Source organism: Carex rostrata, chromosome 8, assembly GCF_964058835.1.
Source record: "Carex rostrata chromosome 8, lpCarRost1.2, whole genome shotgun sequence".
Lineage (NCBI taxonomy): Eukaryota > Viridiplantae > Streptophyta > Magnoliopsida > Poales > Cyperaceae > Carex > Carex rostrata.
Genome location: NC_135925.1, coordinates 9,291,491 through 9,318,290, shown reverse-complemented (window position 1 = coordinate 9,318,290; position 26,800 = coordinate 9,291,491). Strand labels below are relative to the sequence as shown.

Genomic DNA, 26,800 nt, shown 5'->3' with positions numbered 1-26,800 from the left:
CCTCCACTTTAATTCTTAACTTAGTGTTGCTACGTGCACATGCTTTTTTTTTACTTTGTATAGTCAAGATGATGAAATCGTTAAATCTCTTTAGTTACTGAAGCTTTAATTAGATTGTCGGACATGACAGGACAAAAAATTGCGATTTGTAAATCAGATTGCATATGAACTTATTAGCAATTATTTTACCTTTTTAGTTGTTGTGTTTGGGATCGTGTACCTGAATAAGATAATGGAAATACAACTGGACCTTGGCCCATTTGTAGTTATTGGATTTTGTATAGACATGCAGTACAGTAATGCAGACAGATCAGTCAACAATAAATTCACTTGGGACTTAAATCAGTGGCATTGCTGCGGTACAACCATTCGTCCATTGCAATTTATTCGTGGCCACTTTCGTCCTTTTGTGGTCTTCGTATTTTATCTGCTAGAATCAGGGGCAAATCACCATTTCTTCAAGAATAATAATTGCCAACTCAAATTTAAGATTTTCGCCCGAATCTGATTTTGCTGCCCTCTAAAGGAAGCTATAATTACTGGTGGGGTCAATTTGGCATCTATAGTCTAAATGAAATGACAACTACGCAGTATTTCATAGCAGATTTTTCCCTTGAGATTTACATTTCTAAAAGTAGCTAATCGGTCTTATTCCAAATCGCTGAAATTTCCTGTGCTAGTGAATAGAGATTCGTTTCAGGGAAATCACAGAGCAGGTGCTCAGAAGAATAGTTTCCCAAAATTAAGAATATAAAAAAGTGCGTGCATTTGGAAGATTCCAATGCATGATAGGCTAGGTGGCCTTATTCAATGCCTTGAGATTAATAAACAAACAAATGGAACTAGCAAATAGATACAGTACAAACTTGGGTGGTTGATAGCCTCATCAGGCATCACCTATATATATTTCAATATTTTGTTAACAAACTAGAACGAACTATTATTATGATGGTTAGTTTCCCACTTTCCCCTAACAAATATCCCCTCACCATGCACAATCACAAGTCACAATTTGATAATACAGCGGAGGTTAGGTTATGGATCGACGACAGTGATGGCCTGGCAGTCAGCTTTCCCTCTCTTTGCTAATCCAATGTCGCTATCAACTATTAGAGGCATAACCACTATGGTCTATGCCCACGCATAGAGAAAACGGTACCCTTTACCTAAAATACATCGCCCATTTCAATCTCTTTTGTTGATCATTAAAAGGGAAAAGTGACATATGTAGAGTTGTGTTAGTTAGAGATACCATTATCTTTGTTTTAGAGAAGCATATCTTTTCTCATTAGTTTATTTAGTATTATTCCTTTCACTGGCCTCCCTCTGCTTTCTTATCTCTTTTTATTTTTGCTGCTGTATTCATTTATTTATTTTGTTTATATTTTTTCCAAGACTGAAGGTGGGCCAGTACTTGTCCTATTAAATGGCCTCTGTATATAGCTTTTTTGGGCTTTTCAGCCTCTATATATAGTAACTAGTAAGGTTGCGGTTCTTTTCTTTCACTAACTCCCACTCAAAAGGAAAGAATTATTTTTACTAGGAAGTACTTCGTTTCTCTCATCAGACAGCTTGCTGTGCCTCGCTTTTAGTGCCTTTGTCCTCCTTCGCATTTCCAAAATCAATTAGTATTACAGAAATTCATATAGTCACCGACACCTCCCTCAATTACGCTTGCTCTTCAGGTACTGCTATGTATACAATTTTGCTTTTCTGAATCAATGAAGTGTTATTTTACAATGATTGATTTAGTTGGTTTGATCGCAGATTCTGTTTTGCCTGTAAAATTTATAGACGATTGGAAAAAATAGAAGAAATTTGCAAGGAAGATATCCAGTGAAGTATTGATTTTGGGGAAGGAGAGAAGCATTATGGGCACACCAAGAGCTAATCGGGTTTGCAAATACACCAAAGAAAGACATTCACATAGGTGATCCCATCAATCTTCTCTGTCTATGCTTTTGTTGTTCCATTTAAGTTGGGGTTTTTCCAAAATTCAGGAGCATTACCTTATTAAGTTCCTCTGTTAATTTCTCAGGCCAAACTTCTATTTTGCATGCTGACATTTTTGCATATTTAATTAAAGTTGGATATTTAATTAAAGTTTGCTTGATGCCAATACTTCCCTTGTCTGTTTCTCTGTTTTGCTTGCTCTGTGCTATAAATTGACGGTCTTCCTTCTACCAGCTCATTCAGTGATTCCCAATGCGGTCCCTCCATGTTTTTCCCTGTTTGTACTTAATCCAGCTTATATTTTAATTACAGTATATCAGCGGTACAAGAAGACATTTTGAACATCTCACCTCGATTATCTTATTACAATCCTGTAAGAAATTTAATTATATATCCTTTCTCTTTGGTTAATAATTATGCAACTCACCTTTGTCCAATATTTTTTGGATTGACAAACTTTTTATTCATGTTTCCTAATGGTAAATAATCGGCATACCAATGAAGCAGACTATCAGTCTCGAGAGGAAGTTACATCGGAGAAATTCATTGAATATACCAAACGAGATTGTGCCGAATCGTAACTCCACATCATCTGTCCCTTCAACCGAGGCTAATACTCCAAGGGTAGCTCTATCTTTTAAGCATAATTTTACAGTCTTTTCAAGTCACTTGAAATTTACATAAAGAGTACACTCATGAATCTGCAGCTTTTGGACAAGACATTTATTCCAAGTCACTTTAAACTTAATTACTAGGAGTGTACTCATGAATGTGAACTTATTAGTTATTAGGTTACTTTCAATTTTAAAGAGCCTAACTTTCTCAAGAAAAAAGCAAGTAGAAAATGAATAAAATAGGAAACTGTAACTTCAGAATCTAGTGATTTATCATCTCATCATTATCATCATTGTCATTGTCGTCGCCGCCATTGTCGTAATCATTAATTGTAAATATTATTATTATTACTACTACTATTATTACTATTATTATTATTATTATTATTATTATTATTATTATTATTATTATTATTATTATTATTATTATTATTATTATTATTATGAGTTAGGCTAGTATGTTTATTAAGGATTGTCTCGTGATTGACATCCAGACAGGGACGGATCTACTGTAGCAACGGGGGGGGGGGGGGGGGGGGGGGCGCCCCCCTGGATTTCGAGTTTTAGTGGTGATTTATTGGTGCCGATTGACTTTGCTCCTCCCTGAAAATTTTTTTGCCCCACTTTGGATGTTTGATTTGTAATTCGGGTTAAATTTAGTGTTAAAATAAAAATAAATTTCTTGAATTATGATTGGTAATATTAATTATAAATTATAGAATCATAAATTATAAGTCAGGGTATTAGAAAAATATAAGTCAAAACTTTGTTTTTTTATCAAGTACCCAATTAGTTAATGGGTTTAAATTTGATAAACTATTTAAACCCGATTCGACATTTTTTTGTCCCCCTCTGACGAAAATCCTAGGTCCGCCCCTGCATCCAGATCTTCATTTTCAATGTTCAAAGGACCAATCAAAACCACTTAATTAACTTGATCATTGTATGAAAATCTCTTCTATATTGTTTTAGAATTTTTTTTGGATAATTAAAATATGCATTGATCTAAAGATTTTGGACCATAAATTAGCAGCAATTGTCAATTTATACAAAAGATTTTAAAAAATGTAAAATGGTTTTGGAAGGAGATTTTCATATGGAGATCCGAGATCATGTTGAGGGGTTTGAATCGGTCGATCAGACTTTCAAAATTGAGATTTGGATGTAAATCATGGGACGATCTGTACTCTATAATGCTCGTTAGCCTAACCCTTGTCATCATCATCACCATCATCATCATCATTATTAATAATAAGAGTTAGGCTATAGGATTATGCATAACGTAGATTGGTCCATATTATTTATTTTTAAAGTTTAAATAGTCGATATAAAATATCCAACATGATCTCCACATTAAAAATGTACTTGCATACTAAATTTTACATTTTTAGATTCTTTTTACTATTTTTTAGATAAGTAGAAAATCACTACTTTTGAATGGTCTAGAATTTTTAGATCAGGTGATTTCTAGCTTATCTCAAAAAACAGTAAAAAAATTGTAAAAAAATTAAAATTTGATCTAAAAGTTAAATTTCATATGGAGAACATGTTGAACATTTCAGATCATCTGTTTGGAACTTGAAAATAGAGATATTGATCCATAGTACGAACCAATCCGCACTATGCATAGTACGTATTTCCCCCTCTGAAATTTATAATATCATATTTATCCTTCTAAAGTTCAAAAACTCACAAATTTACCCAATTTATTGATTTTTTTTAATAAAACTCATTTTAATTTTGTGGAGTACCCATTTTACCCTTTCTCCCTCTATTATTTTTCTCCTTTCTCTTCATTCCTAGAAATCTCAGAAATTCCAAGCTCCTCCCTGCCTATTTTCCCTCTCTTCTACATAACTCAAATATGACACAACAACCTGAATTTCTTAATTACCTACTTGATTTGTACTAGTTTATCCACTAGCTGACTACCCCAATATTCTGACACAACAGTATGATATTTCCCCTTTTTCTTGTCATATCAATAATGATTATTTAAGTGACTTCAGTTAATTAAATAGAGAGAGAAAAGAGTGCATAAGGTAAAATTATTATTTCTCTCATTTTTCTTCTTTTCTTTCGCAATCGAGAGCTTCATCTCCTTTGCACAGAGAATCAAACCATCTGCAGTTACGTACCAGAAAATTCACGTCCTAAAACCAACATTTTCCTCTCATGTCTTTACTGAAAAAAAAAAACATTTTCCTCTCATGTCAATTAAAAAGACCATACCGGTACATGTATCATTATCGGTACCGGTACCAAAAGGAAACCATACTTAATATCACTCATCCACTTCTCGCAATAAGATGTCACGAAAGAAGCAAATTTCTCTGAATATTCTCCATCCTGGTGCTCGTTCGAAACAATTCGCACAGAGAGCCACTGATTTTTTTAATCCCCTTAATTCAAATTCAAATACGAATTTCTCTGAAGATTCTCCGTCCTAGTGCTCGTTCGAAAGGAGAAAATAGGGAGGGAGGAGCTTGGGTTCACAGTTAGTGGTTTCGGACATAGGCAACAAGCTTGATTTGTTGACAAATGGATCATCGAATGGTATAAAGAAAGCTAAAAGTCACCTAATATTTGACAAGTTTTTAATTGGAACAAGAGAATAAAACAAAGTATTTGAAATTACAATGGACGAAGCTAGACGGGTTGGCTAATAGGATTGATGGCCCGGGAAAGATATTTTCTGAGTTATATGGTGACTATAATGCAAGCGATACATTTTTGTTAGATAGTTCCTCCACAGATCAGGTAATAACTAGTAACGTGTTGGATTTCTCTGGGAACAAGAGAAAGGAGGAAAAGAATAGAGGGATAAAGGGTAAAATGGATCATCTATAATTTTAAAATGAGTTTTATTATAAAATTAATAAATTGGGTAAACTTGTGAGTTTTTGAACTTTAGAAGGGTAAATATGATGTTATGAATTTTAGAGAGGAAAATACGTAATTTTAAGGTTTTTGAGGGGGATAAATGAAATTCCCCTAATTATTATAATATTATGAGTGAGTCTATGGTACTATGCATATTACGATTTGTTACTGTGCTACAGCTCTATATTCGAGTTTTCAAATCCTAACGGTCGATCCGAACCGTTCATCTTGTTCTTCATATTAATATGTGTTTGGAGACCAAATTGTACATTTTTTGAAATTTTTTTACTATTTTTTTAGATTTATTGAAAATCACTGTTTTTGGATGGTCCAGAATTTTCAGATCAAGTGATTTTCTAAATATCTAAAAAAAATAGTTCAAAAAATGTAAAATTTGGTCTCCAAACACATATTAATATGGAGAAAAAGATGAACGGTTCGGATCGACCGTTAGGATTTGAAAACTCAAATATAGAGCCGTAGCACGGTAACAACCCATGATATGCATAGTACCATAGACTCACTCTAATATTATTACTTTTTTTTTTTTAAATTCTTTGATTTCTTATCAATAAGTTGAATTCGTTAATTATGTGCAGTCTGTGGCAGATTTGGTTAATGAGATAGCAACGCTAGAGTTGGAAGTGGTGTATTTGGAGAGGCATCTTCTAACACTGTACAGAACTGCATTGGATCAACATCTTTCATGTTCCTCTAGTACTTTTAGCAGGGCATCTAGTACTGACACATCTTTTGATCAGCCTCAATTGCAAACTATTCTTGGTTCTCATGAGTCCCACGAAATATTACCTAAACCTTTCAAGACAGTACGAGGCAATGAACACCTTGCATCAACTCCCACGTACACTAGAGTTTTGACTGATAATGACAACACAACAATCTCAAAATCTTGTACGGTAAGTTTATTTTGTTAGAGATAAAATTTCCAGCTTTATTGATATGGATCTTTGTTAGTCTTTTTCTCGGGCCATAGCCAACTTTTTTGTAGTTTAGACCCTAGCAAGCCTAATTGAGTGTGGATCATTTCTGATTGAGACATAATACCCATAGCATATACAATTTTGGTCCAAACCCCAGCAGGAACTAGGGAGTTAAGATTGGTTGTAACTTGTAAGTCCTAACTGGAAAATACAGTTATGTTGCTTCCTAAGTTTGCACAATCATAGACTAGCATGCATTTGCAAAATTGGGCATGCATTTGCAGAATTTGCAATTATATTTTATCAATAACCATAAAACAAACTGGGCATGCATTTGCAGAATTTGCAAAATTCATTGTCTGGACATCGTAGCCTAGCAGACCATTTTGGGTCATCGATTGTGGATCATGTGGCAGAGATCTCACCACATCGTTTATCAGAGGAAATTATAAGGTGCATCTCAGCTGTTTATTGCAAGCTTTCAAAACCTGCAATAAAAAGTGAAGATTCAGAGATCTCACTTTCTTCATCTACTCCGTCAGCATCATCCTCAAGCAGCTCTTTTTCTCCCACAGAACCTGGTGATTGTAGTTCAAGCCCTTCTCGATTTGAATTGCCTAAACATAAGAATCTTCTCTATGATAATACCATAGTTGTTCCACACATACGCATTGATGCTCATAGATTTGGCTATGCTTCTAAAATGCTTCAGAACTTCAGGTAATTTTTTAATGTTTTGCAAATAATCTGTTTAAGCAAAGTGTCCCAAATTATATATGAGAAGCGAACAATAATTCTTTTGGTGACAAATAGTGATTACATTTTTTTTTTTTGAGTAAAGGTTGGAGGTCAATAATGATTGCATTCTTATGGTTCAATAATTTAAATTCCAAAATCTAAATGATCAATGGAAATCATTGATATAACTGAGGGAGCAATGCCTATCCAAAGTTGTGCAGTTTATCATTCATTTGGTACAGAATGAGGATATAAATTGACATGCCAAATCAATTACAAACCAACAGTTGATATTTCATTTCTTAATTTTGTATTAAATGAACTCGAAATTTATATAATTTTTTATGTGCATGCATTGCTTATGACAAAGAACATAATTGACAGTTAATTTTTGTGATCATTTGGAATTTGAAATGTAATTCTATCTAAAGAAAGTATATGTCATGATGTGTCCCGGAGAAAAATTGTCATTTGATCCTCCTGTTTATATATTGGTACATGTTTTTCATTGAATGACTTTTACTTGATATGTAAATAGGTCATTGATACGACGACTGGAGAAAATTAACCCAAGAGCCATGAAGCGTGATGAACAACTGTCTTTCTGGATTAACATTCATAATGCTCTAGTAATGCATGTATGTTCCCAATTTCAACTTGAATACTAGTTCAAATCTCAAGTGACCTTGAATATTCTTATAATATTAATATTGTTTATGTTTCACTGATTTTTAACTTTTGAAAATCACAGGCATATTTGGCATATGGTCTCCAAAAGAACCATATGAAAAGTACACACATGATTCTCAAGGTATGGACGTCAGAAATTAATTATCTAAAAGGCTTTGTTAATTTCAAGAAATTTTCTTATATTTTCATTTGATTGAATGTACAGGCTGCATACAATGTAGGAGGCCATTCAGTGAATGCATGCACAATTCAAGGTTCAATTCTTGGATGCGAACCCCATCGTCCTGCATTGGTATATGTCTTAGCTATACTCAATTTTAGCCTCCCATTAAACCAATATTACAAAAATATAAGAAAATTATTGAAGCCTCTGTCTTTGAACCAATAATTCTTTCATTAACTACTTAAAATTAATGAAACTCTTAACAAAGTAATGAACAAAACTCTTTTAACTAATTATGAATGTAGTGGATGCTAGCACTATTCTCATCCAAAAGGCGGTCGACAACTGTTAATCAAGGACACGTGTTCGCTCTTGACCGGCCAGAGCCGCTAGCCCATTTTGCTATTTGCACAGGAGCTATCTCAGACCCACCGGTATATTTGTTTTCCTTTATTTATATTTGTTTTTCTTACTTGATGTTTCTGCATTCTCTGTCATCTTGATTTTTTATAAGAGTTGTGTTCCTCTCCTTATCCATCCATACATAGCTTCGGCTTTACACAGCAAAACAGATCTACAAGGAATTGGAGATTGCTAAGAGTGAGTTTATTATGGCCAATGTCTCGGTTAAGAAGCAAAACAAAATATTATTACCAAGAATGCTGTACTACTACGGGAAGGATGCTTCATTTGAGTTACGCGACATTCTTGAGATGATATGCAAATGCTTGCCTGAATCTCAGCAACGGAAAGACATGGAACAACTCTGCCTCAAGAAAAGAGTCGAAAAATACGTAGAGTGGTTGCCGTACAAATCATCATTCAGATATGTTGTGCATAGAGGATTAGCACAATGGTAATTTGACCGACTTGGTTATTGTACATCTGTAATCAAACCTGCCAGTTGTATTGTTCATATTTGTCTGCTTGTTGTGTGAAATTTCTTCTGCTCGTAAATTATTGCAATGACAATTTATGTGGTGCAGGGTAAACTTGCTGCTCTATGTTTTTGTAAGATATACATTGTATGAGTGTCTTTGTGCATTTTGTTTAATGCAACAACACCTTACAGCTTCATGGTAATTCAAAAAAAAAAAAAGGACAATTTATGTGGTGCTTTGTGTCAAATTTGATAACTGCAATTGAATTGTACTTTGGAAACAATTCCTTCCATTGCAACCAAGAAATATGGTCAAGGTCAACTTATAATTTTTTTTGTTTTGCAAGTATATTGTGCTTTTGACATGGCAGTTAGTTTATTTATTTTTTTTTCATGATTTTCTCTTTGAGTAAGGCTTGGGTGCTATGGATGGCATAAGGTCATCCCGTGCTACGGCCTCAAAAATCCATCATATAACTTTCAAACTTCGATTTAAATAGCTCAATAAATTGGTTATATAATAAACTTGTAGAATACTAATTTTTACTATTTTTGGAATTTTTTTACTATTTATTATGATTTATGAAATATGGCCAAAAATGAATAGGAAAATAAAAGAAAATTGAGGCTATTTTTGGCCATCTTTCATAAATCATAATAAATAGTAAAAAAAAATTTCAATAATAGTAAAAATTAGTATTCTACAATTTTATTATATAACCAATTTATTGAGCTATTTAAATCGAAGTTTGAAATTTATACGATGAATTTTTGAGGCCGTAGCACGGAATGGCCTTATGCTATCCATAGCACCCAAGCCTTACTCTCTCTTTTAGCTATCTTTCGCTACAGGGTGTAAACGGAGAGGATTCGGAGCGGATAATGCTAATATCATATCCTTATCCGCCTTTCAATGAGCGGATACGGATATGGATACTAAACAAATATCAAAATTTAAAACTAAATATGTCTTAAATGGATACGGATATGGAGTGAATAATTTACGAATACGGATACGAAACGAATAATTGTCAGATAATTGAGTTATACATTTTAAGATACAAAATAGTGCATTGTTGTTGTCTTGAAACAATGACTAAAACCAATTTAATAGAGACTAAAAGCATACTACATTCACGGCTAAAGTCTTGAATGGAAAAGAATGGAGAATGAAGAAATTGAGATAAAAAGAAAAGAAAATAGCAATATTATAGCACCATCACCAACGAAAAAGAGATTAAATTGGAAACCATATCGTATTATCATTTATTCCACAACCAAGACTAAAATGAATATGGGATAATTATATAACAACTTCTATCCGGAGCAGTAAAGTCAGAGCCGGTTGGAAGCAATTTTGGATCTGGATAATTGCGGATACGGATACGGATATTCATCTTCATGAAATTATTTGCATCTGTATCCACAATTATCTGTATCTATTTAATTTAAATTCAGATAATCTCTGAATACGGAGTGAATATGGAGCGGATTATCTGTATCCGTTTACACCCCTTCGCTACTACATGTATTTCTTTTGCTGGGTGGAGAAAGGTATAAATACGAGTCATTATGAAAGAGTTCAGCCCATGAGTACACAATCTCGATTTTGTGGGCTAATTTGTACGGACTTTGGGCCGGTCCACACATTCTACCCGAATTCTGTCACTTAAGGTAACATAATTTTGTTTTTTTAGATCCTAACTGTCCGATCAGAATTTGCACAAATATTAAAGGTACCCCATGCATTTCATCACGGGCTGGATTGGCACGGATTTTGATCAGACGGTAGTGATCTAAACAGAAATATTATGTTACCTTAGCGGATACCCCCACTTTGTTTTCTTTGCCCCCAGATCGGAAATCAGGTAGGAAGGGAGAACCGGAGAAGCGCTAGAGCTTGTTATTAGTTTCAGGGAACTGGGATATGCAGTTGATTAATGGTTAGTTTAATAATTCTCTTTACTATTTAGTAATTTCTAAATTATAAATGCCTCCAAATTCTGTTCTTTGGTTCCGCATCGCTTACAATTGATTCACAAAAAACACTATTCCTTTTCTGTAGTTATCAATAAGGACAAAATAGCCAATTTAGGCCGAAGCCTGCTTTAGCCCAATAAACTAAAAGAGGAGGGTTCAAATGCCTCCATTTTTTGTGCCTCTATTTTTAAAATCTTTAATAACTCAAAATTTAAATCTTGAAATTCAAAATAAAACCATTTTTTGTGCCTCTATTTTTAAAATCTTTAATAACTCAAAATTTAAATCTTGAAATTCAAAATAAAACCATTGGATATGAACTATATCATTTTATCTATGCACATGTAAAAAATTATGACATTTCAACTTTGTTTTGATTGTCATCTTGAGCTTGTAAAAATGTATACAAATGTGGATAATTTCTAAACGTGAATTTTTCAACTAATTGATTCATATAAAAGCAAAATCAAAATGTGATAACTTTTTATGGGCACATAGAGAAAATAACATAGATTACATCTAACGGTTTTATTTTGACGTTTAAGTTTTAAATTTTGAGTTATTTAAGTTTTTAAAAATGGAGGCACGATGGAGGCACAAAAAATTGAACCCTCCTCAAACTAAAACTAAAAAGAACAATTTTTTTATATATATTTTTCCCAAAAAGAGACGAACGCGGTACAAGCACCAATGATGCACATTTGACAGTGCAACAAAAGATGAAACAATTAGGGAAACAAATCTGCTGTGATTCTTGAGAATCACAGGACCCTACTTTTCCAAATCTATCCATTCATTTGTTTTGAGATTTGTGCATATAAAACAACAGATTTTGGGATTTGTGAAGTGAAAAAAAATAGAGGGGTGGATTTGGAAAAGCAGGGTCCTGTGATTCTTTTGAGAATCACAGCAGATTTATTTCCTACAATTAGACTACTATAGAGTTTATCGTAGAGACCACGAGTAAATTAATTATCTAATGTTTTCATTCAGACCCCAATTCGACCGAGATATCCAAAAAGAGAGCCCCTTTATTTTAGTCTCCTAGTCACTTCAATTTTCAGAAAGATAGCCCTGTTCTTTCAAGGACTGTACCGACTCGTCAAACATTTCTTCAATCCCTCTGAAGTTGAACCCCAAATTCTGCAGCTTTGAGGTATCAAATTTGTAGTTTAGCTTCCGGTATAGTTGCTTAAATCTGTACACATAAATATCTGATGTCAACCTATTGAACTGACCATTATGAATTAATGAATAAAATTCTTTTTTTTTTTTTATAAGAGCATGAGCTCACTTACGACATTGGGATTGGGAAAGAGGGATATCTTTTAGCGAGGAGGCCTGCCAACTCATCATTGTTGATAACAGAAGAGCTACAGAGATATCTGCCCTTCGCATCTGCATTTTCATAGACTAGTATATGACAGCGTGCCACATCATCAATGTGCACATAACCCATTCTTCCATGCCAGGAGAATCTCTCAGCTTCTCCTATATACCATTAGTTCACGTTTAATTAAAAAGAAACAATTAGAAGATCAATCTTGATTAACCTACAGGATAAAATGAGCAGTGCATTAGAAAAAGAACTGGTACCTTTAAACAAGCCGAGCACATCTGAAGCCGTGAGAGATAAGTCACGAGGCAAGCAGGGCCCCACCACAAAGGAAGGGAGAACTGTCACTAGGTCCATATTGTTCTCTGCCGCAAATTTCCATGCAGCTTTCTCCGCCAACACTTTTGCAAGTGGATACCAGATCTTCAATACACAATCACCGAAAAAGGGCGTCATAATAGTACATTTTGGGGGAAATTTTTCTTGGTTAAGCTAAAAAAAATGGTTATTGTGTCCCTACAAACTCAAGGAGTTGATAAATCTAAAAATATTACCCCAGCAAGCTGCACTGACAGATAAATTTTTCTTTAGGTACAAAATCTAATCCTTATCACCCAGGTTTTTACTCTGAAAGATTGGTATCAAGTTTCTTTAGGAATGCAAAAAGGGTAAAGGGCTCTATGAACCAAAATCTAGGTTGACTGTTTAGATCCATAAGATCACCTGCAATCTTTGGCACAGCTCAATGGAGCTCCAACAAGTTTCATCTAGCATCTTATCTTGGTCGGAGTCTTCTCTCACCCGTACTGTCGATGACGACGATGTCAGTACCACCCGTCTGATATTGGGGTTGTTCTTGCACGACTTCAACACATTTAAAGTGCCCTTTATTGCAGGGTCAAGTATTTCTGCCTGCAAAAAATATTACATATTAGTATATTACCATTTAAGAGAAACCTAATTAACATTACCGGACTAATTAAACATTAATATATTTATATATGCATGCCTTGGGATCAGATTGAATGCCAATAACTGGAGATGCAGTGTGGAAAACACCCTCACAACCGATTAATGCATTGTCAAAACTCCCTTCTTTGCTTAGATCAGCTTCCACCAGCTCTAGCCTCTCCTTAGCTCCTTCAAGTTCCCACAGATGCACCACCTTTTTCTCATTCCCTATCACCAAAAAAAAGGGAACTTCTTGTAACTTAATCCACAACTCGTATATACACCAGATTAACCTATGATTTACATTAAAAATAATCCACACTTGGATCCCTGACAGTTCCTACGACATGATAACCAGATTGGAGAAGCCGCTTAATAAGCCAGGAAGCAACAAAGCCCGAGGCACCTGTGACACACACTTTGCCTTTACTAACACATGCCTTGTTGTCCATCTTATCAAAAAATAAAATATAGATAATATTGTAGGATCACAACAAACTCCCTACACCAGTATATATCATTGTCCAGCTCTCATTACAATTGTATGCTGATATGAGCTCATCAGAAGGTAGGTTATTCATGCCATCACCGTGATACATTAGTCGTCATATTTTTTTGGTGACTATCCTGCATATGTAATCAATATTACATAAACTAAAAGAAATGCATGTTACCATGACCCACTCCAGATTCTTAATTATAAATAGCTTTTGTGGTAAAACATTAAAAATACTTGTAGATATATTTATCATCACAACATTGCTATTGCCATATTCCAGATTCTACCTCATACAGTAGTTGAATAAGCATTTAAAGTTGGTGACAAATTATACATGTCCTTAAATTATTGCTAAATCATTTTTTTAAGGTCTGTGAGCAAATTGCTCACAAACAGATATATTAAAAAGAAACGTTATTTACAACACTTCCTAGAGCCTGATTAACTGAACTGGTGAGATTGACATGGATGCCAAGGAGCACACCAAAGGAGGCATTTCAGCATAAAATTCCTTGCATCAATTTTGGGTTATTACCTGATTAATTGAAAAGAAAATGATGCCATATTAACAGAAGCACCACAAAAAAATCAAGATTATCAAACAATGACATATACACTTTCATCAAATCCTCCAGTGAAGCTATGTAATAGACAAACAACTCACCACTCCATTCAATTAATTGAACCAATTAGGTTATTTAGTTTGTCACAGAAGTACACCGAAACTGTGTAATAAAAGAAAATTCAACACCAAGAAGGTACAGTCTAACACTAGGTTTGCATATTTATTCAAGAGAGACAATTATAAAAATAAGATGTTAAACAAAATGTGATTGTTGTCCTCTAATATAGAGGAGTTAATGCCTTTTCAAATTGAGAGAAAAAAATAAAGATTTTAGTCCCAAATAACATAATAGATCTACAAAACAGGGCTGCAATACGTATTTATATAATCAAACCATTCTTAGATCATTTACACATATTTTTTAAGAATGCAACCAACAAATTGGGAACATCTTAACCAAAGAGTCACCCTAACTTGAAGAAAAAAAATCAAGTTTAGAAAGAACTTGCACAGACCAATAAAACTATGGAGTAAAAGGTAAGTCAACACTGATCCTGAAATCGTGACGAGAGAGCATCAAGAACTCCAACAAAGCTAGAAAACTTCTCGCCTACAACATCCACAGTCAAGCCAAAGCTCTCGATCCCTTTAGCAGTGACAGGCCCATGTGCTGCCACTATCATGCGGGGCCACCTCTGCTTCACCTTCTCCCAATTCCACTCCACTGCATCCAGCCCCTTCAACAGCCCCTCTACCTCTGCTGTACTTGTGAAAACAATGGCATCAAGTTTACCATCAAGCTCAACAAGAGCATCAGCACATTGTGGCCCAACCCATTTAGTCTCGTAAGCTGGAACCCTAACAGCGACCCATCCCGATGATTCCAGGATGGCCATGAAGTCGGGAATAACATCAGGTTCATTCAGACCAATGACAGCTGGGACCGGGCACAACACTTTTCTACCAGAGCCGTTACCAAGGGACTTAACAAGCCCAGCTGGGGTTGCAATCTCGGGCACCAGAACCTGAACCCGGCTAGGGTTGTCAGGACAGAGCAAGGTGAGAAGAGAAGGGTCCCCTTGGTGCAGTACCTCGGCGTCAGTGCCAAGGGCAGCTACAGTGAAGGGATCGCCAGAGTAGGTTAATGGGGGACAGGGAAGGGAAGTTTGGGAGAGAGCGAGGGAGAAAGAGGAGATGCCTGTGCGGGAAGTGAATCCCAGAGCGGAGAAGGAATCGAGTGCTCCTTTACCTCCCAGCTGAGAGCAGGAGGGGAGGAGAAATGAGCGGAGAGAAGAGAGGGTGGAAGCGGTTGGGCCGACAGAAATGGTGGGGACGGGAAGGGGGATGGCGCCGCGCAGTTGGAGAATGCGAGAGAGACGGTTCCCATAATTTTCTGGAGTGGTGAAGGCTATGCGACTGCCCGAGAGGGAGAGGGATTCTTTTGCGGAAGTCGGAGGGGAAGGAGACGGGATGAGAGAATCCAACGCAAGTCCGGGGCGGGCGCCCATTTTGACTGGTGAAAGCCAGATTTCCTAGCCTTCTTTGCGATTGCCTGATTCAAGGTATTACACTGAACTGAACGTTGCCGCCGCCATAAACCACGGATGACGGATGGAATTTGGATCACCCCAGTTATTATAAAACCTTAATTTTGGATGCAAAGTGACGTCAGCGATGAACAGAGCGCACCCCCTGATCTGCCGTCCGATTTAGCATAGATGATCCAGATTGTTTCTATCTTACCTCATTTAACGTCATTGGTCCAACGCTGCCCACCTCCAGTTCGCCGCTCACGAATTCTCTCTCTCAAAAAAAAAAAAAAACAAATCACCTCCTTTGTTTTCTGCTGTCTTTCATAGGAGCCCACCTGGCTGCCAATTTTCGCCCGGGCGCTCCACGTTGCACCTCCTCGCAACGTGTTGGTTCTGCTCTCACTGCCTTCTTCGGTCCTATTATAGTTGCCCCTTCTACTATTGGCTTTCCCTCCTCCGTCGTTCTCCTGTAGCCAGCCGCTCGCCTCTGCCCCATCTTTCAAAAATTCCGACAATCAAATCAGATTTCAATTGAATACTACTGGTAAATTAACTTTTCCTATACCTTCTCTGAATTTTTCTTCCCCAAATTAACTTTTGTCAAAATCTAATTTTCTAGACTTCCACTTGAAGGAGAATTTTTTGCAAACAGCCAACTGTAGGTTTCGTTGTTCCATTGAGGGAAAAAGAATATTACTGGTGCATGGTAATATTTAATTTGTGGTAGTTAAAGACTTAAAGTTCAATTTATGCTTCTCACTTTTTCATGTCGTAGTGTTGTTTATTTTGAAAATGGATGAATCTCTATTCATAGCAGGTACATCAAACACTGTATTTTTGTTTTCATATCAGTTCCAATTCAAAATTTGTTTCATACCATCTCGGAGTTACTGTAATTACTTCCAGTCGACCAACATTTCTTCTTTTGTAGTTCGACACTAATTTTTGTCATACTTTTATTGTAGGAGAGTATAGTGAAGCTTACACAAGAGGTAATCCTTTAACATATAACTTTTATTTTTCTTAAGGTGTTGTTTGATTGAGGAATTATAGCTAAATCAGATTTATTAGTGCAACTGATCTTTTTTAAAATGGGAAAATGTCCAATCCCTACTTCAATTCCCATGATGGCAAAATGTATAGTTTCTATTTCAATTTTTCTTCTCAGATCAAGCCTAGCTGTAGTGTTAAAAAAACTTAGAGAACTCTAATTTTCTTCCTGTTTTTATTTGTTCAATCTGATTAATTGGTGCTTGTAATAAACATATTCCATATCCAGCCAATAGTGTCAAAATAAATAATAACAAAACAGAAATTGCAAAAGGTGAAAGACTACCTTTTACCAGTAACAACAAACCCATGCATTTCTGTTATATGGCATTAGGTTACATTGCCATATTGGAAAAAAAGTATACAAAAATAATTACCATATTTTTGGTAAAATTGAATAAAACAAACGTGTAATCGACTAATTGGCTGTCATTTGCAAATGTCTCAAAATATGTCAGTGTTATGTAAATAAATACCTTAAACGGTACATAAAGCCCTAATTTGCAATTTCAGTTTAGTTTGTAAATATGGTACTGGTATCAATTGGGGAGGGAAAAAGATTATAATTGATCTTTTTGATAATAGAATACTGCTGTTGAGACGAGCAATTGCAATTTAGACCAGACCCAGGTCAGCAATGGCACAGGAGTTCCGATTTCTGCTCTGAATTCGCCATACCAGGCTTCAATACCTTTCACAGCGGCCCAATGGAATTCCAAGTACCATGATGAAGTATACGAAGGTATATTATTATTTTTATGCACATATGTATTAGAATGATATAGTATGTAATTTAATGTGGTTGGTTTTAAATTTAAGAGAAACTTTACTGTTTTTAATCTTTAGTTCTAGTCTTGTAATTATTTTGATCTAGATAATTTTCATCTTTTGGCCATGTTGAATTGTTCTCCCCACTATTGTTACTTCAAAATGAAGAGTGATTTTTTCCTTCCCAGGCTCTATCGAGTGGGCCTACCGGCAAGGCGATGTCAAGCCGAAACTCGCCATCAGTGAACAAAAGGTGTTGAGTTATGCCATGATGACTTCCTCTACACTATGAAAAGTTTAATAAGTACGCTCGGATTTTTTTTCCTTATTTGTTTATTAATAAGGCGTCGAGTTAAGCACACTTTGTCATGCTTTGATCTATCAGATCAGTGATCAGCATTTCCATTTTGCTTCCATTCTGTTTGAAGATTTGCCTCAAAGAGAGTTCATTAATTTCATATCAGAAGTGATGTGACAAAAAGAGTTGCTGTGACCCAGTTTTTAGTCATTTTAGATGTTTTCATATGATAATCTCTGATCTAGATTTCTTGAATCCACGGGCTGGCAAGAGACAATGGGCAGGCAAGATACAACTTGGTGAACTGAAACATCTTAGTAGCCAGAGGAAAAACGATTCCCGTAGTAGCGGTGAGCGAAATGGGACCAGCCTAAACCGTGAAGCTGCCGTATGAGTCAACCAGGTCACAAAGCTTGCCATTTCTTATTAGCAGTAGGGAAAGCATAACTGCCTACCCTCCAACAGAGGTGTATTGGTGACTAGTAGTTCTTAGCATTAATAGAGTATAGGAGTAAAGCAACGATTAAGTAGGCTAAGATATATAGAAAATCACTACTTTTGATTTGTATAAAATAACTGAAATATTGAGAGCCGGAATCTTACTGAGGTCCCGAGCCTAGGGATCCATAAGTGTAAGTCACCGTACCGTAGCCTCACCCCAAAATGAGTATTAATTAGAGCTAAGCTTTAATATTTTGTTTAGTTTTTTTTTTATTTTAATAGGAAGCTCATTTCAAGGAGGCTGATTCAGTTAGCGGATTAACTTGAAGAATATAGTATTTGTCAGCTTTACGCTACAGTAAATATATTTAGTTTTGTTTGAAATATGTTTATTGCAAAAAAAAAAAAATCTTTCGTATAAATGTATTAATTCATTATAGAGTCTAGATTTGTTTACAATACATTTTAACTTTACAATCTTGAGACTGTAAAAATCAACTTCTAATTGCATAACCCAATATTTAGAATGTTATATACTGGCTTTTGTTGAAATATCCAACAATATCCTAAAATTACATGAAGTTGATGGACAATCGATCTATAGACTTCTCATGTATAACAAATGAATGGAAAAGATTCTACAACACCGACTACAAAGGAAATTAAGTGAAGTACCTCAGATACGAAGTATGGGAAGATATCTATAACACCGACGAATTAACATCAAAACAAACACCAAAAAAGTAATTGCGGCGGAGCCGCAACAAAGTAACTAGTTACCTGACTTAAATTACAAACAAACGGTCCTGATTAGTTCTTTTCACTTGGCATGAATCTCAAAAGTCAAAACGGACCCTATAGTTTCTATAAGCACCACATTGACTTTGATCCGACTAAAATTAAACCGTCCATTTGTAACTTGCTTTTTTTTCTTTTCTTTTTTTCTTGAATTAGATACTTGGACTTGGGAGGATACATATTTTGAGGAATGAGGGATGACTAGGGGTGTCAACGGATACGGAAAACATTTATATACTCTATAGATTATAAATTATCTTTATCTGTATTCTATTTTTATCTGCTATGAATTATCTCACCTATATTATACCTTTATTCATTATTGTTATCGGATAACGAAACACTAGCAGAAAATAACATGTAATGTTAATATAATAATTCTTTTTATTATTTACTAAATAAAACATTAAAAAATATTCATTTCACATATATATGTATTTTAAATATCTAAAATTTTATTGAAATTTGTTGGAATTTATTTGCATGTTTTAATAGTTAATTAAATGTAACACAAGCTTAATTGTCCAAGTTCAAAAAAAAAATAATAAAAATACATTATCCAAAAGAAAAAAGTTGATGTATACCTCTCAAAAATTTCAAAATTATATATTTTCTCCTTTAAAATTCATAATATGGTATTTACCCTTCTAAGTTTTAAAAACTCACAAATTTAACTATTTTAATATTTAGTCAATTAAAACTCATTTTAAATATATGAAGTACATATTTTAACCTTCATTTTAAAAACATCATCCTACCTCTCTGTCTTCATCCCTCTTGATTTCAAAACCATTTCTACCATGAGTTTTGCAAACATTACCTCTAGCCTCTCTTACGCTACCTCCCCCCTCTTTCCTCTTTCTCTCATGGCGACTTGTCTTTTGACCTGGCTCTCTACCACTCTCACCTCTCGTCCAACAAGCTCTTTGCCGACCAAATCACCGAGATTCTCAACCCAAAAGAGAATTTTGTTTGGATGCATGATTTTTCCACTTTATCGCATTGCCAACCTTTCTAAGAAAGAGATTTTCATGCATGAAACTAGGGTTCTTCCTCCACTCCTCCTTCCCTAGTTCTCTTCCTCTGAGATTTTTTGTACCATACTGGTACGTGACTACATTCTTCATATCCTACTCAACTCTAACACATAGTGACAAATGAATTATTCGGGTTCAGTTCGACAATGTCAAAAATTCATAATTTGGGAATAATTCAGGTATAATTTGGGAATAATTTGAAATTATTCGGACCAGAGATCTCAGTCTGGAAGAGAGCAAAGAAGTATTCTGAAAAAAATTTGAAAAAAATTCATGAATTATTCGGATTTAATTATGTAAAGTTTGGTCAACCGAATAATTTGACATTCTATTCGATATCACCAAAAAAATAAATTATTTAGATTTAATTCGTGAATCTTGTGACTATGCTCTAACATGGTGGTGTTCCACACTTTGACTATGGAAGGCTTTTCCTCTCTTCCTACTCTAGGTTACTTAGTTTGAGGTACCAATCTAATAGAGGTTATATCAATTTAGACTATAATGGTCGAAACATAATAATTAAAATTCTTCAAAAGAGAAAGATGTAGAGAAACGTTGAGCGCCCGAAGAGAGAATGGAACACATAGTAGAGGCTCTTAAAAAATGAACTGATAATTGAGTCTGACACTTATAATGGACTAGCCGATGCGTGACATTTTTTATTTTTCCTCATGGATTATTTCCATTTGGGGATTTTGCGATTCATCCGAACACAAGTTTTTAAAAGTGAGCTAGAATGGCGTTCTAGTTGCAACTTGCAACCCCTAAAAGCATGATCCTAGTTTGCTCTAGTCAAATCCTCTGAACTATCAACAGTCAAAAATTACAATTAGAAAGAATTTAAGATATAACATAAAATTATTGGAAGAAAATGAATTGTTGGAATTGACATGATCAGCTTTGATCGGTCACTTGTTCACAAGAAACAGCTTTTAAATCCTGAAGAGATGGCCCATTGTAAAATAGGTACTTCATAAATTAAAAATATGTTTTAATTGAAAAGACATTGAAATGAATAGATTTGTGAGTTTTTGAAGTTTAGAAGACTAACTATGATATTATGAATTTTAGAGGGGAGAACACATAATTTTGAAGTTTTTGAAGGATATACATGAAATTCTCCCTTTTCGAAAAGACCAATAGTAGTTGAAGAATAGATATTAATTACTCATTAAAGTTAAGGCATTTCTTAATATTAAGCATATTTGGATTAAGTATAGTATTAATTACTCAAATTCTATAAGATTTGGATGAATAAAAGTTTATCCATTTTATTTCGTTTACTAAATAGGAGGGTATGACTAAATCTCGTCGTAACATGAATTTATTTATTGTGGATAAACTCTTATTTTATTATTTTGATAAAAGGCAGCAAATGTCTGTTTCATATACAAAATATAAAAGTTAAGTTACATACTACTTATTTGTTGTCCACAGCAACTAAGACCCAACGACAAAAGCCAACAAGGAGCAAAACATAAACTCTTATTTTTGACATATCACGATGACATTTTTTTTTTTCTTGCATCGATGATTAAGATTCAAATTTGTAACGACAAATGTTCTATGTCACAAACAAATTTTTCATAAAAGTTAATTAAGTTTAGAGTTTGTAAAATTCGAGAACTTCAAAACTCAACGATCAACGTGCAAAAACAATTGCAACATACAATTAACTATTTTGAACTTTTGATACTGTACTAAACGAATTCTAGATTTTTATAATTTTGTATGCAAATTTATTGCTCATCAAATACAAAAATATAAATTATTCACAATACTGTCAATGATATAAATTATTGCTAACAATTTGTTGTTTGAGATGGGCTGAACAAATGTCACGTTGCATGTAAATTTATATCTACTTGGGTCATACGAGGAAAGTCATTTATTTTATGATAGCATAGGTTCTGAACAACTTCAAAAACCTCTCAACTTCCACGAAAAACCTCTGCCAGTGCAGTCTTTTGAACTAAATATCACTTTATATGTGCACATGCAGGATGGATCCAAGATTTCTGTTAGAATAGAGCACTAATTGAATTTAAGTTCATTAACTAATTGGATGTAATATAATACATACAATTCAACCCATAATTTTCCATACCAAAATATCATGTCATTATATAATTCACTGATGTGAAATGACATATCATAATAAAAGGAAAAAAAATTAGGGTTAACTTAACAATAAGAAGAATAAGAGGGAGAGGAAAAATGTTGGAATGATTCTTTACAATTGATTCTCCTCTCTAGTGCGAGCGTGTGATTCTACTCTCTAATCAGACACGCAATTCTACTCTCTGCGATTTAGAGACTTGTTCAATTTTTTGACAAATTTTATTGATTTTGACTTGTAATTCTAATTTGATTTTTTATCAAAAAAAAATATTTGCTTTCTTAAGTTGCTTCTTTCTAAAATAGCGTTGTATTAAATTAAGCATTGTTCTGATTGAATATTTTATAAGAATAACGAATTAACTTTGTTTTAAATTATACAATCTAAAAAAATTTTACATTTGTTATGAATATGTTTCGTATTACTCGAATTAGTATTTATTATACTGTTTTTACAAACTAATACAAATAATATTATTATTATATTATTTCTTTGACCACTCAAATATAACTTTTTTGAATTTGCATCGCTAGATTTCTCCTCTACTCTTTGGGCCTGTTCAGCAAATCTGTTGAAATAGGAATGGGTATGGGTTGACAAGAATTTTGAACTACTTACTTTTTACTGTATATATGGAAAAAAAAAATTCAGTCAGTTACTGCCAAACAGGTTCTTAGCGTGCGCGAGTCATTTTTTTTTTAATTTCTCTAGATCGCGAGCAGAGCGGACTCTGTGTTTTCTGTGGATCGCGAGGATTTCCTCCACTGACTCTGAACAGAACGACTCTACGAATATTTTATCAGTATAAAGCATTAAAAAATAATAGAGAGAAACTCTAGTGTATTGGTTTTATCATGCATAGAAAGATCTGTAAATTTTGTGTCAATTCAAACTCTCTTTTTTTATGTAAATAATAATAAAAGAGTGGGTCCACCTGTCACCATCTGATGAAATTTAAGACTTAACTATGTTTTTTTATTATTCAAATAGTATGGGTCCCACTCATTGCATAATAAAAATGAGTTTGAGCCGATATAATTCTCACCGATTCAAACTTTAATATTTTTTAGATCAGTACAAATTCTACTAAACTTTCTACTAATAGAAATTTAGCAGTACTCTTTTCATTTCTCTCTTCTTTTTTTAATGTTTCTACACATAAAAAAATCTCTCTCGTAGTGCATGAAAATTAAATAGTGGAGGCAAACTATTTTCATTTTCTCTTTTGTAGATGGGATGTTCTTTTTACTTTTTATGGGTAAGGGGTAGGCATTTTCTTGAATCAGGGTAGACACGAACTTCAAATTGCATTATAAAATTTCAAATATAGAGGTAGACAAATGCTTACTACTCCTGAATCACATTGGATCTGCCCATGCGCACATGTGCGTTGAGCCTCTGCGAAGGTTTTCAAGAAATAAAAAAAACATGTGCGTTGCATATGGTCATATTCTTAGAGCTAGTTTAATGAAGTTGAACTTCCAATTATCTGTTACTAGATGGAAATAATAGGTGAACCAATCACCCGAACATCGCCCTTTTGCATACTTTATAAAAAAAACACGCAGTCTACAAAATAAATAAAAAAATAAAAAAGGGAAAGAAGTTAGAAAAGACGAGAATAAGAAAAACCTCTATTACAATAATGGTGGATATAGTACGTCAAATGATAGAGAACTATATAAAAATGATCAATCAATCTCAATATTTAAATTGCACCAAGTATCTCGACTTCAAGGGAGAAAAAAAAAACTGCCAAAAAAGACAGACAGGTTTTACTTTTCAATTTTTTTTTTTTTTTTTTTGAGTGAAACGTAGGCAATTTTACTTTTCAAATGCAAACAAGGCACTGGAGATGCTCAGAATGAAAAGCATCAGTTTGAACCCTTCAGATGCTGAAGAAACCTAAAATTAAGAAAGCCACAAAAGGAAATATATTATTTGTCCTCTAACAACCACGTGTCCTGTTCAACATGAATGTACACATTGGGTTGGCTAACAACTACAGACCCTTTTGATTATGAAGTACAACCTACAAAACTAGTTACTAGATATTGTCAGCTGCTGCGATATGAAGATTTGCTATTGGGGGGGAAAGGAAGCTCAATTGGGGTGGCATTGCCATAGAATTCTTCCAAATTATAGTATGTCCTCTGCTGAGGTTGAAATATATGGACTACAACATCACCTGCCAGGTAAGAAGCGATGATACATGAATTAGGCATCAGAGACAATACAAAAACCAATAATAACAGAAAAGATTGGGCTCTGGTCAAGTTGAGTGCCACAGGTGGGGTGGTGGTTCAAGAATAAAATTGCAACATAAATGCTACGGTAAAAACTAAAGGGAGATAGAAAAATCTACCGAAGTCAAGTAATGTCCATGCATTAGGTTTTGTATCTCCTGTTGCAACTATATTAAAATCCAATTCTGCAATGTCTCTCATTTTGGAACTACATAATTGAGGAAATTTGAGAAAAAATAATTAAAAATAAGGAAGTCAGTGAGAGAGCCAAGCAGGGATATCTTCAACAAGGAAAAAAGATATTCATCTGTAATATGATGAGAAAAACTAACTATTGGTAAGAACAATCAAGTTGAGAAATGTGGAGAAGCTTACGCAATGGCATTTATTTGGGGGTTAGAGAAAGCAGTGGCAATGATGAAGTACCGAGTCCAGTAGACCAAAGGTTTCACATACAGAACCCGAATATCTTCAGCCTTTACCTCATTTGCACTATTAGCAAGTGCAACTGCAACTGCATTCAGAAAAGAGGCAATTACTTGGGTCAGATATGCCGTGTACATGTCAGCATGTCTGTTTGGCTGAGTAAACAAGCAATGTTCCCATAATAAAGCATTGAACTTTAGCCCAATTGTAATTGCAAACATGCTACCACCTTAATGGTACGGTTAATCACACAACCTACTGTCAAAAAGAAGTCTCATTTGGATTTATGCAAGCAGCCTGGTTTAAACAAATTCATATGAATGCTAATATGCTACATCTGAGGGCAAGCGAAACAAAATCTCGGTTCTATTGAAATCATGATCGCCTGAGCAATAATATTGTTCATTATAAGATTTCTCTATCTCTGAATAAATAGTAAAAGTAAGTGCTAACTTTATATGTCAATTTGGTTCAAAGGTAGAACAACACCATGATTATCCACACATGCATACAGGATAGAAGCAAAAGAAGAAGGAGAAAAACAGAAAGGACATACGGGACAAGCTCTCAGAATCGTCATCAAAAGAAGAGGATGGGGATGAAGATTTAGGTTTGCCAGAGTCATAATTTGTGTAGACAACCTTGCCATACTTGTTCAGCAATTCATCAAGCACCTTATCTGCATCTCCTGCCCTGCTCGCTCTCTGCATCAACCACTGTATTAACTCAAGTACTCAACCAATTAAAAAAACTCAAAACAGACATGGAAGGAAGGAGTAACTCACGAGGACATGAGCGGAGCGTCTCTGGCAAAAAAGCATAGGAAGAGGTGAAGAGCAAGTGGGTCCCATCCACCTCACAAAAGGAGAGGCCAATGGTCCAGTTGCTCTTCCTGATGATGACGTCATTTCCTTTCTAGAGAGGAGCCCGCGTGGTTGCAGTTGCACCGATGGAACCGCTGTCCCCGCCATTGCCCTTGCGACTTTTTTTCCTCTAAGATCGCCGGGGCGAAGAAGCGACAGTTCGAGAGGATATTACAATAGAGATAAGGTGGATCACTATTAGGATAGTTCCTGTGTCAGGATATTTTCTGTAATCTCGGCCCGTGAAGCCCAAATTGATGTCTGGGAACTCGGCTCATTATCTGAAATATTTTCTGTACACACATATATAGAGAGAGAAAATAACGGTATGCGGTTGTCGGACGACTCGAAAATAACGTTATTACTTGTACTTACTGATGTAATACCGGGCATGTTCCTGGGACCTATTTTAGATATATGTGCATGGTCAAACTGATTTTAATAGAAATCGGTAGATTTATCCACTACTTTTCAAATAAAATACAACGACAGAATTTCATGGATAGTTTACACGACTTTAATATTTTCGTGTTTACCTAAGAAAATAAGAAGTATCAAATTATTGCGAGTCTTAGCTTTAACAGAATAACTAATAGATGAACCAATTAGATTTGAGTATGGCAGGTATACATATGATATTTTAGTTTTCAAAGATAAATATATAAACTTGAAGATGAATATATATCGTACTTTGCACCTATAATAAATTAATATGTCTCTAAGTCTAAATCATCTGACTTGCCTAGCTCGCTGGGCCACGAAATCGGCTGAGTCAACTGAGCAATTTGCCAAAGAGATAAAAAAAAACTAAGAAAAAATATCTTTAGTAGATCCAAATTTTAAGGTGAAAGTGGTAGATTGTTTACGACAAAATAATACGCAGCCTTTTTAAGTAAAACCATGGGTCAATTAATGAACGTAAATATTTTCCAAAACAAATAATTAATTAATACTGACAGTAATGACTAATGACTAAATAAAGGCAAGGTGCCTATTACGCAAACAATATCTCTTATTTAAAATCCT

General features: G+C 34.6%; 3 protein-coding genes and 1 long non-coding RNA gene across 12 annotated transcripts; 2 read left to right on the top strand and 2 right to left on the bottom strand.

The window, feature by feature from the left end:
• Window positions 1-1,790: 1,790 nt before the first annotated feature.
• Window positions 1,791-8,962, top strand: LOC144558128 (uncharacterized). 2 transcript variants are annotated; one of them, XM_078306865.1, is made up of 10 exons: window positions 1,791-1,930; window positions 2,266-2,326; window positions 2,461-2,577; window positions 6,050-6,367; window positions 6,732-7,111; window positions 7,668-7,767; window positions 7,881-7,940; window positions 8,025-8,111; window positions 8,288-8,416; window positions 8,531-8,962. In XM_078306865.1, the coding sequence occupies exons 1-10, from the start codon at window positions 1,872-1,874 to the stop codon at window positions 8,840-8,842; spliced, it is 1,623 nt and encodes a 540-aa protein (XP_078162991.1). In that variant the 5' UTR covers window positions 1,791-1,871; the 3' UTR covers window positions 8,843-8,962. The 2 variants fall into 2 exon arrangements, with proteins under 2 accessions (XP_078162991.1, XP_078162990.1); XM_078306864.1 differs by having other exon boundaries at window positions 2,458-2,577.
• A 2,910-nt stretch (window positions 8,963-11,872) lies between these two features.
• Window positions 11,873-15,793, bottom strand: LOC144558129 (dihydroflavonol 4-reductase-like1). 6 transcript variants are annotated; one of them, XM_078306866.1, is made up of 7 exons: window positions 14,709-14,733; window positions 13,452-14,163; window positions 13,188-13,357; window positions 12,902-13,090; window positions 12,439-12,601; window positions 12,141-12,333; window positions 11,873-12,040 (listed from the first exon to the last, which is right to left on the bottom strand). In XM_078306866.1, exons 2-7 carry the CDS (start codon window positions 13,579-13,581, stop codon window positions 11,896-11,898), a joined length of 990 nt encoding a protein of 329 aa, XP_078162992.1. In that variant the 5' UTR covers window positions 13,582-14,163; window positions 14,709-14,733; the 3' UTR covers window positions 11,873-11,895. The 6 variants fall into 6 exon arrangements, 3 of the variants coding, with proteins under 3 accessions (XP_078162992.1, XP_078162993.1, XP_078162994.1); XM_078306867.1 differs by lacking the exon at window positions 14,709-14,733 and having other exon boundaries at window positions 13,452-13,756; window positions 14,051-14,146; XR_013512849.1 differs by lacking the exons at window positions 11,873-12,040; window positions 12,141-12,333; window positions 12,439-12,601; window positions 12,902-13,090 and having other exon boundaries at window positions 13,301-13,357; window positions 13,452-13,535; window positions 13,636-13,756; window positions 14,051-14,163; window positions 14,709-15,793.
• A 194-nt stretch (window positions 15,794-15,987) lies between these two features.
• On the top strand, window positions 15,988-18,728 carry LOC144558414 (uncharacterized). Of its 3 annotated transcripts, XR_013512897.1 has the most exons (6): window positions 15,988-16,269; window positions 16,345-16,431; window positions 16,691-16,717; window positions 17,361-17,517; window positions 17,732-17,847; window positions 18,087-18,728. It is a non-coding gene; the product is annotated as an uncharacterized LOC144558414 (long non-coding RNA). The 3 variants fall into 3 exon arrangements; XR_013512896.1 differs by having other exon boundaries at window positions 17,732-18,728; XR_013512899.1 differs by lacking the exon at window positions 16,345-16,431 and having other exon boundaries at window positions 17,732-18,728.
• Window positions 18,729-24,132: 5,404 nt separating this feature from the next.
• On the bottom strand, window positions 24,133-25,964 carry LOC144558127 (Lojap-related protein). Its single transcript, XM_078306863.1, has 5 exons — window positions 25,697-25,964; window positions 25,468-25,615; window positions 24,861-24,999; window positions 24,605-24,693; window positions 24,133-24,427 (listed from the first exon to the last, which is right to left on the bottom strand). The coding sequence occupies exons 1-5, from the start codon at window positions 25,880-25,882 to the stop codon at window positions 24,297-24,299; spliced, it is 693 nt and encodes a 230-aa protein (XP_078162989.1). The 5' UTR covers window positions 25,883-25,964; the 3' UTR covers window positions 24,133-24,296.
• Between the last annotated feature and the right edge of the window lie 836 nt (window positions 25,965-26,800).